The sequence below is a fragment of the Protomyctophum bolini genome (assembly GCF_963924005.1).
Source record: "Protomyctophum bolini genome assembly, chromosome: 23".
Classification (NCBI taxonomy): Eukaryota; Metazoa; Chordata; class Actinopteri; order Myctophiformes; family Myctophidae; genus Protomyctophum; species Protomyctophum bolini.
This window is the reverse complement of record NC_137884.1, coordinates 29,175,679-29,195,570: the sequence shown is the minus strand read 5'-3', so window position 1 is coordinate 29,195,570 and position 19,892 is coordinate 29,175,679. Positions and strand designations below refer to the sequence as shown.

Below are 19,892 nucleotides of genomic sequence, written 5' to 3'. Positions count from 1 at the left end.
TATCCAGTTATCACTTCTAGTAAAGTATTATCCAGTTATCACCTTCTATAAAAGTATTATCCAGTTATCACCATCTATAAAGTATTATCCAGTTATCATCATCTATAAAGTATTATCCAGTTATCACATCTATAAAGTATTATCCAGTTATCACCTTCTATAAAGTATTATCCAGTTATCATCATCTATAAAGTATTATCCAGTTATCTCCTCTATAAAGTATTATCCAGTTATCACCATCTATAAAGTATTATCAGTTATCATCATCTATAAAGTATTATCCAGTTATCACCATCTATAAAGTATTATCCAGTTATCACCATCTATAAAGTATTATCCAGTTATCACCATCTATAAAGTATTATCCAGTTATCAACATCTATAAAGTATTATCCAGTTATCATCATCTATAAAGTATTATCCAGTTATCATCATCTATAAAGTATTATCCAGTTATCATCATCTATAAAGTATTATCCAGTTATCACATCTATAAAGTATTATCCAGTTATCACCATCTATAAAGTATTATCCAGTTATCATCCATCTATTAAAGTATTATCCAGTTATCACCATCTATAAAGTATTATCCAGTTATCACCATCTATAAAGTATTATCCAGTTATCATCATCTATAAAGTATTATCCAGTTATCATCATCTATAAAGTATTATCCAGTTATCATCCATCTATAAAGTATTATCCAGTTATCACCTTCTATAAAGTATTATCCAGTTATCACCATCTATAAAGTATTATCCAGTTATCACCATCTATAAAGTATTATCCAGTTATCACCATCTATAAAGTATTATCCAGTTATCATCATCTATAAAGTATTATCCAGTTATCACCTTCTATAAAGTATTATCCAGTTATCACATCTATAAAGTATTATCCAGTTATCACCTTCTATAAAGTATTATCCAGTTATCATCATCTATAAAGTATTATCCAGTTATCACCTTCTATAAAGTATTATCCAGTTATCACCATCTATAAAGTATTATCCAGTTATCACCTTCTATAAAGTATTATCCAGTTATCTCATCTTAAAGTATTATCCAGTTATCACCTTCTATAAAGTATTATCCAGTTATCACCATCTATAAAGTATTATCCAGTTATCACCATCTATAAAGTATTATCCAGTTATCATCATCTATAAAGTATTATCCAGTTATCACCATCTATAAAGTATTATCCAGTTATCACCATCTATAAAGTATTATCCAGTTATCACCATCTATAAAGTATTATCCAGTTATCATCATCTATAAAGTATTATCCAGTTATCACCATCTATAAAGTATTATCCAGTTATCACCATCTATAAAGTATTATCCAGTTATCACCATCTATAAAGTATTATCCAGTTATCACCATCTTAAAGTATTATCCAGTTATCACCATCTATAAAGTATTATCCAGTTATCACCATCTATAAAGTATTATCCAGTTATCATCATCTTAAAGTATTATCCAGTTATCACCATCTATAAAGTATTATCCAGTTATCACCTTCTATAAAGTATTATCCAGTTATCACCATCTATAAAGTATTATCCAGTTATCACCATCTATAAAGTATTATCCAGTTATCACCATCTATAAAGTATTATCCAGTTATCACCATCTATAAAGTATTATCCAGTTATCATCATCTTAAAGTATTATCCAGTTATCACCATCTATAAAGTATTATCCAGTTATCACCTTCTATAAAGTATTATCCAGTTATCACCATCTATAAAGTATTATCCAGTTATCACCATCTATAAAGTATTATCCAGTTATCACCTTCTATAAAGTATTATCCAGTTATCACCATCTATAAAGTATTATCAGTTATCACCATCTATAAAGTATTATCCAGTTATCACCATCTATAAAGTATTATCCAGTTATCACCTTCTATAAAGTATTATCCAGTTATCACCATCTATAAAGTATTATCCAGTTATCACCATCTATAAAGTATTATCCAGTTATCACCATCTATAAAGTATTATCCAGTTATCACCATCTATAAAGTATTATCCAGTTATCACCATCTATAAAGTATTATCCAGTTATCACCATCTATAAAGTATTATCCAGTTATCACCATCTATAAAGTATTATCCAGTTATCATCATCTATAAAGTATTATCCAGTTATCACCATCTATAAAGTATTATCCAGTTATCACCATCTATAAAGTATTATCCAGTTATCACCATCTATAAAGTATTATCCAGTTATCACCATCTATAAAGTATTATCCAGTTATCACCATCTATAAAGTATTATCCAGTTATCACCATCTATAAAGTATTATCCAGTTATCACCATCTATAAAGTATTATCCAGTTATCATCCATCTATAAGTATTATCCAGTTATCATCATCTATAAAGTATTATCCAGTTATCACCATCTATAAAGTATTATCCAGTTATCACCATCTATAAAGTATTATCCAGTTATCACCATCTATAAAGTATTATCCAGTTATCACCATCTTAAAGTATTATCCAGTTATCACATCTATAAAGTATTATCCAGTTATCACCATCTATAAAGTATTATCCAGTTATCACCATCTATAAAGTATTATCCAGTTATCACCATCTATAAAGTATTATCCAGTTATCACCATCTATAAAGTATTATCCAGTTATCACCATCTATAAAGTATTATCCAGTTATCACCATCTTAAAGTATTATCCAGTTATCATCATCTTAAAGTATTATCCAGTTATCACCATCTATAAAGTATTATCCAGTTATCACCATCTATAAAGTATTATCCAGTTATCACCATCTATAAAGTATTATCCAGTTATCACCATCTATAAAGTATTATCCAGTTATCACCATCTATAAAGTATTATCCAGTTATCACCATCTATAAAGTATTATCCAGTTATCACCATCTATAAAGTATTATCCAGTTATCACCTTCTATAAAGTATTATCCAGTTATCACCATCTATAAAGTATTATCCAGTTATCACCATCTATAAAGTATTATCCAGTTATCACCTTCTATAAAGTATTATCCAGTTATCATCATCTATAAAGTATTATCCAGTTATCACCATCTATAAAGTATTATCCAGTTATCACCTTCTATAAAGTATTATCCAGTTATCACCATCTATAAAGTATTATCCAGTTATCACCATCTATAAAGTATTATCCAGTTATCACCATCTATAAAGTATTATCCAGTTATCACCTTCTATAAAGTATTATCCAGTTATCACCATCTATAAAGTATTATCCAGTTATCACCATCTATAAAGTATTATCCAGTTATCACCTTCTATAAAGTATTATCCAGTTATCACCATCTATAAAGTATTATCCAGTTATCACCATCTATAAAGTATTATCCAGTTATCACCATCTATAAAGTATTATCCAGTTATCAACATCTATAAAGTATTATCCAGTTATCACCATCTATAAAGTATTATCCAGTTATCACCATCTATAAAGTATTATCCAGTTATCACCTTCTATAAAGTATTATCCAGTTATCACCATCTATAAAGTATTATCCAGTTATCACATCTATAAAGTATTATCCAGTTATCACCTTCTATAAAGTATTATCCAGTTATCACCTTCTATAAAGTATTATCCAGTTATCACCTTCTATAAAGTATTATCCAGTTATCACCATCTATAAAGTATTATCCAGTTATCACCTTCTATAAAGTATTATCCAGTTATCACCATCTATAAAGTATTATCCAGTTATCACCATCTATAAAGTATTATCCAGTTATCACCATCTATAAAGTATTATCCAGTTATCATCATCTTAAAGTATTATCCAGTTATCACCATCTATAAAGTATTATCCAGTTATCACCTTCTATAAAGTATTATCCAGTTATCACCATCTATAAAGTATTATCCAGTTATCACCTTCTATAAAGTATTATCCAGTTATCACCATCTATAAAGTATTATCCAGTTATCACCATCTATAAAGTATTATCCAGTTATCACCTTCTATAAAGTATTATCCAGTTATCACCATCTATAAAGTATTATCCAGTTATCACCATCTATAAAGTATTATCCAGTTATCACCATCTATAAAGTATTATCCAGTTATCACCATCTATAAAGTATTATCCAGTTATCACCATCTATAAAGTATTATCCAGTTATCATCATCTTAAAGTATTATCCAGTTATCACCTTCTATAAAGTATTATCCAGTTATCACCTTCTATAAAGTATTATCCAGTTATCACCATCTATAAAGTATTATCCAGTTATCACCTTCTATAAAGTATTATCCAGTTATCACCTTCTATAAAGTATTATCCAGTTATCACCTTCTATAAAGTATTATCCAGTTATCACCATCTATAAAGTATTATCCAGTTATCACCATCTATAAAGTATTATCCAGTTATCACCATCTATAAAGTATTATCCAGTTATCACCATCTATAAAGTATTATCCAGTTATCACCTTCTATAAAGTATTATCCAGTTATCACCATCTATAAAGTATTATCCAGTTATCACCTTCTATAAAGTATTATCCAGTTATCACCATCTATAAAGTATTATCCAGTTATCACCTTCTATAAAGTATTATCCAGTTATCACCTTCTATAAAGTATTATCCAGTTATCATCATCTATAAAGTATTATCCAGTTATCACCATCTATAAAGTATTATCCAGTTATCACCTTCTATAAAGTATTATCCAGTTATCACCATCTATAAAGTATTATCCAGTTATCACCATCTATAAAGTATTATCCAGTTATCACCATCTATAAAGTATTATCCAGTTATCACCTTCTATAAAGTATTATCCAGTTATCATCATCTATAAAGTATTATCCAGTTATCACCATCTATAAAGTATTATCCAGTTATCACCTTCTATAAAGTATTATCCAGTTATCACCTTCTATAAAGTATTATCCAGTTATCACCATCTATAAAGTATTATCCAGTTATCACCTTCTATAAAGTATTATCCAGTTATCACCTTCTATAAAGTATTATCCAGTTATCACCATCTATAAAGTATTATCCAGTTATCACCATCTATAAAGTATTATCCAGTTATCACCTTCTATAAAGTATTATCCAGTTATCACCTTCTATAAAGTATTATCCAGTTATCACCATCTATAAAGTATTATCCAGTTATCACCATCTATAAAGTATTATCCAGTTATCACCTTCTATAAAGTATTATCCAGTTATCACCTTCTATAAAGTATTATCCAGTTATCACCATCTATAAAGTATTATCCAGTTATCACCTTCTATAAAGTATTATCCAGTTATCATCATCTATAAAGTATTATCCAGTTATCACCATCTATAAAGTATTATCCAGTTATCACATCTTAAAGTATTATCCAGTTATCACCTTCTATAAAGTATTATCCAGTTATCACCTTCTATAAAGTATTATCCAGTTATCACCATCTATAAAGTATTATCCAGTTATCACCTTCTTAAAGTATTATCCAGTTATCACCATCTATAAAGTATTATCCAGTTATCATCATCTTAAAGTATTATCCAGTTATCACCTTCTATAAAGTATTATCCAGTTATCACCTTCTATAAAGTATTATCCAGTTATCACCATCTATAAAGTATTATCCAGTTATCACCTTCTATAAAGTATTATCCAGTTATCACCATCTATAAAGTATTATCCAGTTATCACCATCTATAAAGTATTATCCAGTTATCACCATCTATAAAGTATTATCCAGTTATCACCATCTATAAAGTATTATCCAGTTATCACCATCTATAAAGTATTATCCAGTTATCACCTTCTATAAAGTATTATCCAGTTATCACCATCTATAAAGTATTATCCAGTTATCACCATCTATAAAGTATTATCCAGTTATCACCATCTATAAAGTATTATCCAGTTATCACCTTCTATAAAGTATTATCCAGTTATCACCATCTATAAAGTATTATCCAGTTATCACCATCTATAAAGTATTATCCAGTTATCACCTTCTATAAAGTATTATCCAGTTATCACCATCTATAAAGTATTATCCAGTTATCACCTTCTATAAAGTATTATCCAGTTATCACCATCTATAAAGTATTATCCAGTTATCATCATCTTAAAGTATTATCCAGTTATCACCATCTATAAAGTATTATCCAGTTATCACCATCTATAAAGTATTATCCAGTTATCACCATCTATAAAGTATTATCCAGTTATCACCATCTATAAAGTATTATCCAGTTATCACCATCTATAAAGTATTATCCAGTTATCACCTTCTATAAAGTATTATCCAGTTATCACCTTCTATAAAGTATTATCCAGTTATCATCATCTATAAAGTATTATCCAGTTATCACCATCTATAAAGTATTATCCAGTTATCACCTTCTATAAAGTATTATCCAGTTATCACCATCTTAAAGTATTATCCAGTTATCATCATCTATAAAGTATTATCCAGTTATCACCATCTATAAAGTATTATCCAGTTATCACATCTATAAAGTATTATCCAGTTATCACCTTCTATAAAGTATTATCCAGTTATCACCTTCTATAAAGTATTATCCAGTTATCACCTTCTATAAAGTATTATCCAGTTATCACCTTCTATAAAGTATTATCCAGTTATCACCATCTATAAAGTATTATCCAGTTATCACCATCTATAAAGTATTATCCAGTTATCATCATCTTAAAGTATTATCCAGTTATCACCATCTATAAAGTATTATCCAGTTATCACCATCTATAAAGTATTATCCAGTTATCACCATCTATAAAGTATTATCCAGTTATCATCATCTATAAAGTATTATCCAGTTATCACCTTCTATAAAGTATTATCCAGTTATCACCATCTATAAAGTATTATCCAGTTATCACCATCTATAAAGTATTATCCAGTTATCACCATCTTAAAGTATTATCCAGTTATCACCTTCTATAAAGTATTATCCAGTTATCACCTTCTATAAAGTATTATCCAGTTATCACCATCTATAAAGTATTATCCAGTTATCACCATCTATAAAGTATTATCCAGTTATCACCTTCTATAAAGTATTATCCAGTTATCACCTTCTATAAAGTATTATCCAGTTATCACCTTCTATAAAGTATTATCCAGTTATCACCTTCTATAAAGTATTATCCAGTTATCATCATCTATAAAGTATTATCCAGTTATCACCTTCTATAAAGTATTATCCAGTTATCACCTTCTATAAAGTATTATCCAGTTATCACCATCTATAAAGTATTATCCAGTTATCACCATCTATAAAGTATTATCCAGTTATCACCTTCTATAAAGTATTATCCAGTTATCACCTTCTATAAAGTATTATCCAGTTATCACCTTCTATAAAGTATTATCCAGTTATCACCATCTATAAAGTATTATCCAGTTATCACCATCTATAAAGTATTATCCAGTTATCACCTTCTATAAAGTATTATCCAGTTATCACCTTCTATAAAGTATTATCCAGTTATCACCTTCTATAAAGTATTATCCAGTTATCACCTTCTATAAAGTATTATCCAGTTATCACCATCTATAAAGTATTATCCAGTTATCACCTTCTATAAAGTATTATCCAGTTATCACCATCTATAAAGTATTATCCAGTTATCATCATCTATAAAGTATTATCCAGTTATCACCTTCTATAAAGTATTATCCAGTTATCACCATCTATAAAGTATTATCCAGTTATCACCATCTATAAAGTATTATCCAGTTATCATCATCTTAAAGTATTATCCAGTTATCACCATCTATAAAGTATTATCCAGTTATCACCTTCTATAAAGTATTATCCAGTTATCACCTTCTATAAAGTATTATCCAGTTATCACCATCTATAAAGTATTATCCAGTTATCACCATCTATAAAGTATTATCCAGTTATCACCATCTATAAAGTATTATCCAGTTATCACCATCTATAAAGTATTATCCAGTTATCATCATCTATAAAGTATTATCCAGTTATCACCATCTATAAAGTATTATCCAGTTATCACCATCTATAAAGTATTATCCAGTTATCACCATCTATAAAGTATTATCCAGTTATCACCATCTATAAAGTATTATCCAGTTATCACCTTCTATAAAGTATTATCCAGTTATCACCTTCTATAAAGTATTATCCAGTTATCATCATCTATAAAGTATTATCCAGTTATCATCATCTATAAAGTATTATCCAGTTATCACCATCTATAAAGTATTATCCAGTTATCATCATCTATAAAGTATTATCCAGTTATCACCTTCTATAAAGTATTATCCAGTTATCATCATCTATAAAGTATTATCCAGTTATCATCATCTATAAAGTATTATCCAGTTATCACCATCTATAAAGTATTATCCAGTTATCACCATCTATAAAGTATTATCCAGTTATCACCTTCTATAAAGTATTATCCAGTTATCATCATCTATAAAGTATTATCCAGTTATCATCATCTATAAAGTATTATCCAGTTATCACCTTCTATAAAGTATTATCCAGTTATCACCATCTATAAAGTATTATCCAGTTATCACCTTCTATAAAGTATTATCCAGTTATCATCATCTATAAAGTATTATCCAGTTATCATCATCTATAAAGTATTATCCAGTTATCACCTTCTATAAAGTATTATCCAGTTATCACCATCTATAAAGTATTATCCAGTTATCACCATCTATAAAGTATTATCCAGTTATCATCATCTATAAAGTATTATCCAGTTATCACCATCTATAAAGTATTATCCAGTTATCACCATCTATAAAGTATTATCCAGTTATCATCATCTATAAAGTATTATCCAGTTATCACCATCTATAAAGTATTATCCAGTTATCACCTTCTATAAAGTATTATCCAGTTATCACCATCTATAAAGTATTATCCAGTTATCACCTTCTATAAAGTATTATCCAGTTATCACCATCTATAAAGTATTATCCAGTTATCACCTTCTATAAAGTATTATCCAGTTATCATCATCTTAAAGTATTATCCAGTTATCACCTTCTATAAAGTATTATCCAGTTATCACCATCTATAAAGTATTATCCAGTTATCACCATCTATAAAGTATTATCCAGTTATCACCATCTATAAAGTATTATCCAGTTATCACCATCTATAAAGTATTATCCAGTTATCACCTTCTATAAAGTATTATCCAGTTATCACCATCTATAAAGTATTATCCAGTTATCACCATCTATAAAGTATTATCCAGTTATCACCATCTATAAAGTATTATCCAGTTATCATCATCTATAAAGTATTATCCAGTTATCACCATCTATAAAGTATTATCCAGTTATCACCTTCTATAAAGTATTATCCAGTTATCACCATCTATAAAGTATTATCCAGTTATCATCATCTATAAAGTATTATCCAGTTATCACCTTCTATAAAGTATTATCCAGTTATCATCATCTATAAAGTATTATCCAGTTATCATCATCTATAAAGTATTATCCAGTTATCACCATCTATAAAGTATTATCCAGTTATCATCATCTATAAAGTATTATCCAGTTATCACCTTCTATAAAGTATTATCCAGTTATCATCATCTATAAAGTATTATCCAGTTATCACCTTCTATAAAGTATTATCCAGTTATCACCTTCTATAAAGTATTATCCAGTTATCACCATCTATAAAGTATTATCCAGTTATCACCATCTATAAAGTATTATCCAGTTATCACCATCTATAAAGTATTATCCAGTTATCACCTTCTATAAAGTATTATCCAGTTCATGTCATTGTCCCGTTTCCCTGAACTGCTTCTCTGTCTTGTCTTTGTTGGAACCCCATGTGCCCAAAATGAACAGGCACTGCATTTGATTTGTTTTTTAAAGATGGAGAACCACCAGACAGACTCCTTCCTTCGCCCTCGCCAGCTGTCCTGCTCATGTGTCAGATGAACCGGCATGCAGCGAATGAGTCGTCGATTGACAAGTTTGACAAACGGAGTGGAAGAGAGAGCGCTGCAGAGCTGTCATGTTTATGAGGTCATCCAAACTTATCAGATCATATGATCTGACAGACAGATCTCTCTGTCTCTCTCTCTCTGTCTCTCTCTCTCCCTCTCTCTCTCTCTCATGGAGGGGGGAGGTGGTGGTGTGGTGTGTGTGTGTGTGTGTGTGTGTGTGTGTGTGTGTGTGTGTGTGTGGGGGGGGGGGGGTTATACAAGGGACAGAAAAGTTGGAGTAAGTTCAAACGAATCATTCTTTACTTTGGACTGAAAAGAGAATGACTGTAATCTCTCTGCTCGCACTACAGTGCTGGTAAATGATTTTCCGGGTCTGCACATATCTCTTTTCAGGGGCATAATGTGAGTGAAATACTGCCACTGTGTGCAGTGTAGACTATAGAGCCATTTGGTTTCGTAGCATTTCTTCTCCATCCTCTCCAGTCTCCTATAGCACTGCGTCGGAGACGGTTACTGTACCACTCTGTCATCTCGACCCGTTGAACGAGACGGTTACTGTTCCACACTCTGTCATCTCCACCCGTTGAACGAGACGGTTACTGCTCCACACGTCCCAGACTCTTCTCCCTTCTCTACAACACCCTGGACAACGCTCCACACGTCCCAGACTCTTCTCCCTTCTCTAAAACACCCTGGACAACGCTCCACGCGTCCCAGACTCTTCTCCCTTCTCTACAACACCCTGGACAACGCTCCACACGTCCCAGACTCTTCTCCCTTCTCTAAAACACCCTGGACAACGCTCCACACGTCCCAGACTCTCCTCCCTTCTCTAAAACACCCTGGACAACGCTCCACACGTCCCAGACTCTCCTCCCTTCTCTAAAACACCCTGGACAACGCTCCACACGTCCCAGACTCTTCTCCCTTCTCTAAAACACCCTGGACAACGCTCCACGCGTCCCAGACTCTTCTCCCTTCTCTACAACACCCTGGACAACGCTCCACGCGTCCCAGACTCTTCTCCCTTCTCTACAACACCCTGGACAACGCTCCACACGTCCCAGACTCTTCTCCCTTCTCTAAAACACCCTGGACAACGCTCCACGCGTCCCAGACTCTTCTCCCTTCTCTACAACACCCTGGACAACGCTCCACGCGTCCCAGACTCTTCTCCCTTCTCTACAACACCCTGGACAACGCTCCACACGTCCCAGACTCTTCTCCCTTCTCTACAACACCCTGGACAACGCTCCACACGTCCCAGACTCTTCTCCCTTCTCTAAAACACCCTGGACAACGCTCCACACGTCCCAGACTCTTCTCCCTTCTCTAAAACACCCTGGACAACGCTCCACACGTCCCAGACTCTTCTCCCTTCTCTAAAACACCCTGGACAACGTTCCACACGTCCCAGACTCTTCTCCCTTCTCTAAAACACCCTGGACAACGCTCCACACGTCCCAGACTCTTCTCCCTTCTCTACAACACCCTGGACAACGCTCCACACATCCCAGACTCTTCTCCCTTCTCTAAAACACCCTGGACAACGCTCCACGCGTCCCAGACTCTTCTCCCTTCTCTACAACACCCTGGACAACGCTCCACACGTCCCAGTCTCTTCTCCCTTCTCTAAAACACCCTGGACAACGCTCCACACGTCCCAGACTCTTCTCCCTTCTCTAAAACACCCTGGACAACGCTCCACACGTCCCAGACTCTTCTCCCTTCTCTAAAACACCCTGGACAACGCTCCACACGTCCCAGACTCTTCTCCCTTCTCTAAAACACCCTGGACAACGCTCCACACGTCCCAGACTCTTCTCCCTTCTCTAAAACACCCTGGACAACGTTCCACACGTCCCAGACTCTTCTCCCTTCTCTAAAACACCCTGGACAACGCTCCACACGTCCCAGACTCTTCTCCCTTCTCTACAACACCCTGGACAACGCTCCACACATCCCAGACTCTTCTCCCTTCTCTAAAACACCCTGGACAACGCTCCACGCGTCCCAGACTCTTCTCCCTTCTCTACAACACCCTGGACAACGCTCCACACGTCCCAGTCTCTTCTCCCTTCTCTAAAACACCCTGGACAACGTTCCACACGTCCCAGACTCTTCTCCCTTCTCTAAAACACCCTGGACAACGCTCCACACGTCCCAGACTCTTCTCCCTTCTCTAAAACACCCTGGACAACGCTCCACACGTCCCAGACTCTTCTCCCTTCTCTAAAACACCCTGGACAACGCTCCACACGTCCCAGACTCTTCTCCCTTCTCTAAAACACTCTGGACAACGCTCCACACGACCCAGACTCTTCTCCCTTCTGGCTCCAAAACTATGGAATGCACTTCCCAATGCAGTCAGAACTGCAGCATCACTCCCAATCTTCCGCCGTAGTCTGAAAACCCACCGTTTCAGACTCCAGCATGGCCCATAGCACTAACGCAGCCTTTCTGTATAGACTAAGCATTTGATACAGACTTATAGCACGTTATGTAGACAGCACTATAATTGCATTGTATGTAGTCATAGCACGCCATAGTACATATGTATAGCATAGTATAGTATATGTATAGTTTATATGTATAGCTTCATTATATAGATATTCCACTGTTACTTTCTTAGCTTACGCATGTTTCATGATAAATGGTTTTTATGTGATGTATTCCCATGCTTTTTTGTTCTTGCTTAATGTAAGTATTTAAGGATTAAGAGCGTCTGCTAAATGCCTACATTGTAAATTGTAGCATCACAGGAGCAGAGGCACACCGCCAACCTGAATGCAATACTATTGCAATACATTATTAATCCTGAGCTGAGGTGTCTAACTGAATTACAGATGTGTATGATTATAAAGGACTACTATAGCAATCGAATATTAACGGCTTCACTTTGCAAAAGTTATTACATTACAACCAGGCATTTGTTGTGTAGCTGACTGCTTGAGTAATGTTTTCTAGGGAGAAGCTGTCTTGATTTTGCATCGTCAGATCATTGAACATAGAAATGATTAGAATGATTACAGCCCAAGTCCAATCAGCCTGGACCTACTGGTATTAAAATCACTTTATAGTTGTTTGGGGGACAATAGTAAATCATAACCTATAGGCTCCTTTAATGTTGTTACTGCAGAAACCTTCTATCTCCATATTTCAAGGTTTTAGGTTATTTTTCTGAAGTAATTATACTTTATTATCACCCAAGAGTGTCACATTAAAGTAGTGAAATAGCAGATCTCCAAGCTGTCAGCGTGTCACACGTGTGACGTGATGTGAGTTTGTAAATCGCTTATTTTCAAACAATTTTTTTTACACAAGGTTTCCACATGACAGCAGCAATTTTGTAACCCATTTTTCACCCCTGTGGCAATCATCTAATGTGATCCTGGGCTCTACACACCCTCCACCAACCTAGTCTCCATATATGGGGGACAAGGGGAGACCAACCTAGTCCCCATATATGGGGGACAAGGGGAGACCAACCTAGTCCCCATATATGGGGGACAAGGGGAGACCAACCTAGTCCCCATATATGGGGGACAAGGGGAGAGCAACCTAGTCCCCATATATGGGGGACATGGGGAGAGCAACCTAGTCCCCATATATGGGGGACAAGGGGAGAGCAACCTAGTCCCCATATATGGGGGACAAGGGGAGACCAACCTAGTCCCCATATATGGGGGACAAGGGGAGAGCAACCTAGTCCCCATATATGGGGGACAAGGGGAGAGCAACGGACTTAACTCATGCTTCCTTCATGCCTGAGTGTCCAAGTTGCTCCTTTACACCTGACAGGGGGGAGTTTCCCTGGTTGGACGTAGCGCGTGGAAGGAACACGTTATTCCGACCAGTTCCTTTCCCCTCCATCCTTTGTTGGTACGAGAATGACACCAAAATGCAACGGTTGAATGTATTAGGTATATATGCTACATAATGCTATATATATATATATATATATATATATATGCTCAAGTACAATGTTGAGGCATACCGTTACTCTAGAACAATCTGCAGCTAATGCCAGCGTTTTTTTTACCAATCAAGATCCACAGAATATGTTGTTCCAGGACGACACCGTGAACACCAATATCTCAAAAGAAAAGAAGAGCGTCTCTACTTTACTCTGGGGGGAAGGTGTTACAGCGATGTTCCATTATTTAGTTATCGGCAGTTCAATATAGCTTAATGTTATCACCAAAAAGAACACTGTCTGTCTGGGAACAGAAAGCAGAGACAAATGTATATATATTATTTTATAAATCCTATAATACGTTATACTAAAACCCAGGCTTGGATTTGTTGCGATCACATTTCTTTGCCCACTTGTCCTCAGAACCAGAAGCCACAGGTTCAACTCGCAGGTTGTGAAAAGTGAAAACACCATGTGTTGTACATAAAAACGACTCCAGGGTGTCTAATGAAGTAATGGGTTAACCCATTTTGGTGTTAGCATTATGTTGTGCTTTAGCTATTGAAAAATAGCAGATCTACAAGCTACAAGCTATTTTTTTAATCTGATCTCAGGTCAGAATGGGTTAATCAGACCAGTGTGTGTCCAGTGGGAACCTCGTATGAATCTGATCTCAGGTCAGAATGGGTTAATCAGACCAGTGTGTGTCCAGTGGGAACCTCGTATGAATCTGATCTCAGGTCAGAATGGGTTAGTCAGACCAGTGTGTGTCCAGTGGAAACCTCGTATGAATCTGATCTCAGGTCAGAATGGGTTAAGGTTTTACATAGACTATACATTTAGCCCCTAGCATCCAGACTCACACACTTGTGCCAGGTGTGGTCAGTACTATACAGTCAGTATTAGTGTAAAGTATACCGTATATTACTGGTCAGTACTGTGCCAGGTGTGGTCAGTACTATACAGTCAGTATTAGTGTAAAGCATACCGTATATTACTGGTCAGTACTGTGCCAGGTGTGGTCAGTACTATACAGTCAGAATTAGTGTAAAGTATACCGTATATTACTGGTCAGTACTGTGCCAGGTGTGGTCAGTACTATACAGTCAGTATTAGTGTAAAGCATACCGTATATAACTGGGCTCCATGCAGAGCGTCATAGTAAGTCAAAATCAGTTACATAAACATTCTGTAGGAAAACCCGGAAGACTGTAATTTAGTAATCGGGTCTTATGATCAAAATAAGAACATTATAATGGCGTGTAAACTAAAAAAACTAAAGTCTTGCCACATGCGTCCGTGTATGGACATATTGATGAGCCACGCGTGCGTGTGCGTGCGCGTGTGTGCGCGTGCATGTGTGCGTGCATGTGTGCGTGCGCGCGTGTGTGTGTGTGTGCGTGTGCGTGTGTGTGTGTGCGCGTGTGCGTGTGTGTGCGTGTGTGCGTGTGCGTGTGCGTGTGTGTGTGTGTGTGTGCATGTGTCCAGAGTGATGTTAGAATCATCATGCAACCTTGCAAAGCAGCGCTGCCTGCCTGGTGCAAGGTCACTATTCATATGGGGCTAAATCCCCCCCAAAGAACACACTGTACCGTTATTTCAAAGGCAGGGCACTCCGACATGCCGTTTCACATTAACCCATTCTGACCTGAGATCAGATTCTATGAAATGTTCTTCTACATCCTGACAGTTTTGATTCTGACCTGAGATCAGATTCTATGAAAATGTTCTTCTACATCCTGACAGTTTTCATTCTGACCTGAGATCAGATTCTATGAAAATGTTCTTCTACATCCTGACAGTTTTCATTCTGACCTGAGATCAGATTCTATAAAAATGTTCTTCTACATCCTGACAGTTTTCTGTGTCAGTCGTTCTTGGATTTTTCCAAAAATAGCAGACCTATACAAGCTCGTAGCGCGCCACTCGGTGGCGCGCTACGAGCTTGTAGATCTGCTATTTTTCAATAGCTAAAGCATAGCATGATGCTAACACCAAAAAGGGGTTCCCGACAAAAGTGGGTTAATTACCTCCACAGTGGCGAGTCTACATCAGTGACTCTGCCTTTTTTTCTTTTTCTTAATTAATTTCAAGAATCCCCACTTTGTCTTTGATATGCTTTTTAGGTCTTTTCTTCTTCTGTTGGTTTTTCTGGGACGTTATTTAACTGCAACCAAAAATGTGGAAAGCACAAACTCATGAGCACGTTCGTGGCATCTGGACAAAAGATACAGAACCGTTTCAGTATAGGAGTTTTGTCCCCTCGGCCATCGCGGAATTATTAAACAAACTGGATGGTTCTCGTACCTAGTAAAGGAAAGGAAAGGTACTATGTTTACCCAGCAGGGTAACTGGACTAAGGAAAGGAAAGGTACCATGTTTACCCTGAGGGTAACTGGACTAAGGAAAGGAAAGGTACCATGTTTACCCTGAGGGTAACTGGACTAAGGAAAGGAAAGGTATACTTTGTTTACCCTGAGGGTAACTGGACTAAGGAAAGGAAAGGTACTATGTTTACCCAGGGTAACTGGACTAAGGAAAGGAAAGGTACTTTGTTTACCCTGAGGGTAACTGGACTAAGGAAAGGAAAGGTACCATGTTTACCCTGAGGGTAACTGGACTAAGGAAAGGAAAGGTACTTTGTTTACCCTGAGGGTAACTGGACTAAGGAAAGGAAAGGTACTATGTTTACCCTGAGGGTAACTGGACTAAGGAAAGGAAAGGTACTATGTTTACCCTGAGGGTAACTGGACTAAGGAAAGGAAAGGTACTATGTTTACCCTGAGGGTAACTGGACTAAGGAAAGGAAAGGTATACTTTGTTTACCCTGAGGGTAACTGGACTAAGAAAAGGAAAGGTACTATGTTTACCCAGGGTAACTGGACTAAGGAAAGGAAAGGTACCATGTTTACCCAGGGTAACTGGACTAAGGAAAGGAAAGGTACTATGTTTACCCTGCAGGGTAACTGGACTAAGGAAAGGAAAGGTACTATGTTTACCCTGAGGGTAACTGGACTAAGGAAAGGAAAGGTACTATGTTTACCCTGAGGGTAACTGGACTAAGGAAAGGAAAGGTACCATGTTTACCCTGAGGGTAACTGGACTAAGGAAAGGAAAGGTACTATGTTTACCCAGGGTAACTGGACTAAGGAAAGGAAAGGTACTATGTTTACCCTGAGGGTAACTGGACTAAGGAAAGGAAAGGTACCATGTTTACCCAGGGTAACTGGACTAAGCTCAAGAACTTGTTTACAGCCAGGCCCTGCTCATAGAACATTTCATGGTACAGGGGTTCAATGCCTTGCTCAAAGGGCACTTCAGCGGTGGTAATTTTAACGTGCCGGTCCGGGGATACGAACTATAGCGCCCTTCACGATATCAAGACCACTCCGCAAACCGTTCGGCCACCACTGCCCCTAAATATATGCATGTATGTATGATGGGATGGTGGGGTGCATACTTAGTTTAGACTAGTCATTGTTTAGACATGGGTTAAGGTTATAGGTTTAGGTGTGCTGCCCCCGTGGGAGGTTAGGTTTAGGGTGAGGGTTTGAGATAGGTTGTAGTTGTAGGACTAATGACTGGTCTAACCAATGACTAGTCTAAACCAGGACTAATGACTGGTCTAACCAATGACTAGTCTAAACCAGGACTAATGACTGGTCTAACCAATGACTAGTCTAAACCAAAAACTGTCTAAACTAAGTGCTGCACGCGGCATGGTTCTGTACACAGGGGGGACCTCATGGTTCTGTACACAGGGGGGACCTCATGGTTCTGTACACAGGGGGGACCTCATGTTTTTGTAGCGTCTGGGTGTAAATGTGCTCCATGTTGTTGTTGATGTGGGTGTTGTTGAACAGACTGTGGAGGCAAATATCCTTCGGGTCAATAAAGATTATTGCCATTATTATTATTATTATTATTGTATATCTGCTATTTTTTAATGGGCAAAGAAACCTCGGTCACAACGTGACGCAACGTGTTGCATTGTGAGCGTGTCTATCTGCTATTTTTTTCAACTAAAGCTTTCCACACAATTCGGATGCTGGAGTTTAAGTAACTGCAATTAACATGTGAGTGAGTGCCTTAACAAAAGCCAGTAAAGGTCTCGACTCCCTACCTACACATTACAAACTCAGCCAGTAAAACTACCTACCCAAACTCAGCCAGTAATACTCCCTACTAAATACTGGTACTCACCCAGTTTGGGGAGGGAGTACTTCACTTTGAAGTAGTCCTGGTAGAAGGACAGCAGTCTCTTGGTGATGTGGAGAGCGTAATCTCCCGCTCCGCTGGCGATGGCGTCGGGCCGCGCGTACAGACGGATCTGAAACAACGGAAGACGGGATTAGACTAAAGAAAAAAGTTCATTGTCAAGGACGGACCACCTGATTTGATTATGTGTACTTTGGACCCCGATCTAAACTGTCTCTGTACCAGAGAAGGGTAACATTAGTAAACATATTTAGGTAATTGCAGATCACAACAAGTTCACGACACATTTTAGAATATATAGCCAAAGTATGAGGTTAAAGTAGTTATAACGCTTGGTTTATTTTGGGGACCCGCCGGAAGTTGGAACCAACCTCAAGGACTTCCGGGGGTCCTTGGGACTATTGTAACTCCCTCCTTACTGGGACTACTTAGCATGTGCACTTAAGCCTCTCCAGCTGATCCAAAATGCCGCAGCTCGCTTGGTCTTCAACCAGCCATGAGAATTCTCACATGTCTCCCCCCTGCTCCGCTCCCTCCACTGGCTCCCGGTCGCTGCCCGCACAGAATACAAAACTCTGATGCTGGCATTCAAAGCAACCAAAGGTATGGCTCCCCCATATCTCGCAGGTATGATTGAACCCTACAAACCCTCCCGCGCACTCAGATCAGCTAACGCAGGGAAGCTGGAAGTACCCTCACTAAAAAACCCCGGGACAACAACGCTCCACACGTCCCAAACTCTTCTCCCTTCTGGCTCCAAAACTATGGAATGCACTTCCCATCACAGTCAGAACTGCAGCCTCACTCCCAATCTTCCGCCGTAGTCTGAAAACCCACCTTTTCAGACTCCATCATGGCCCGTAGCACTTACCCCACCCCCTTAGATGGCATTTCTGTAGACTTTAGACTTATAGTATCCTTTTAACTGTAGATATATATTTTAATTGTAAATATCCTTTTAACTGTATGGTAAGTATTTATATGAACTATATGGATCCATGAACTCTTAATCCCAATACATGAGAATGAAATTGCAATTTCCTTCAAATCAAAACACAGTATACATCAAAACCCAATATGGACAGGACAGCATGAAGAACTATAATGAACTGTAATTCTTTACAGCGTTTCCGTCCAGTGTGTTTCAATTAATTAAAATAAAACACAACAAACAAACAATAAAATACGTTCTCATTCAAATGAAATGCATTGTAACAAAAGTGCTTTTTCTCACCAATGGCATGCGAATAAAAGTGCTCTCAATCACCAGGAATGGTGATGCTGCAGCTACCCCCCCCAGCACACAGTCACACACACACACACACACACACACACACACACACACACACACACACACACACACACACACACACACACACACACACACACACACACACACACACACACACACACACACACACACAGGAAACGGAAAGGTGTGGAAAGTATCCTTCACTTTAGCAGCCTATTTTATCAAAGGCCAGGGCCGGTTCTAGGCATAGGCGAACCAAGCGGTCGCTTGGGCTGTGGGCCCCACCTAGCTTCGGTGGATCGGGAAAGATCGGCATCGCTATATATGTCTCAAAATCAAATGATCGGAAATCGGACCGGGAGCAAAAAATAACCATGATCGGGACATCCCTATAGTATCAATATTAACATAACGTATAGCACCACACAGTCTATAGTATCAATATTAACATAACGTATAGCACCACACAGTCTATAGTATCAATATTAACATAACGTATAGCACCACACAGTCTATA

General features: G+C 36.9%; 1 protein-coding gene across 1 annotated transcript in view; it reads right to left on the bottom strand.

The window, feature by feature from the left end:
- LOC308311030 (thyrotropin-releasing hormone-degrading ectoenzyme-like) overlaps window positions 1-19,366 on the bottom strand; it is a gene marked incomplete at both ends in the record, with an annotated part of 87,326 nt that extends 67,960 nt beyond the window's left edge. The window contains 2 exons of the mRNA XM_080757527.1: window positions 18,092-18,235; window positions 19,358-19,366. Of these exons, the coding sequence (XP_080613653.1) occupies window positions 18,092-18,235; window positions 19,358-19,366 (153 nt within the window). The remainder of the gene's footprint in view (window positions 1-18,091; window positions 18,236-19,357) is intronic.
- Between the last annotated feature and the right edge of the window lie 526 nt (window positions 19,367-19,892).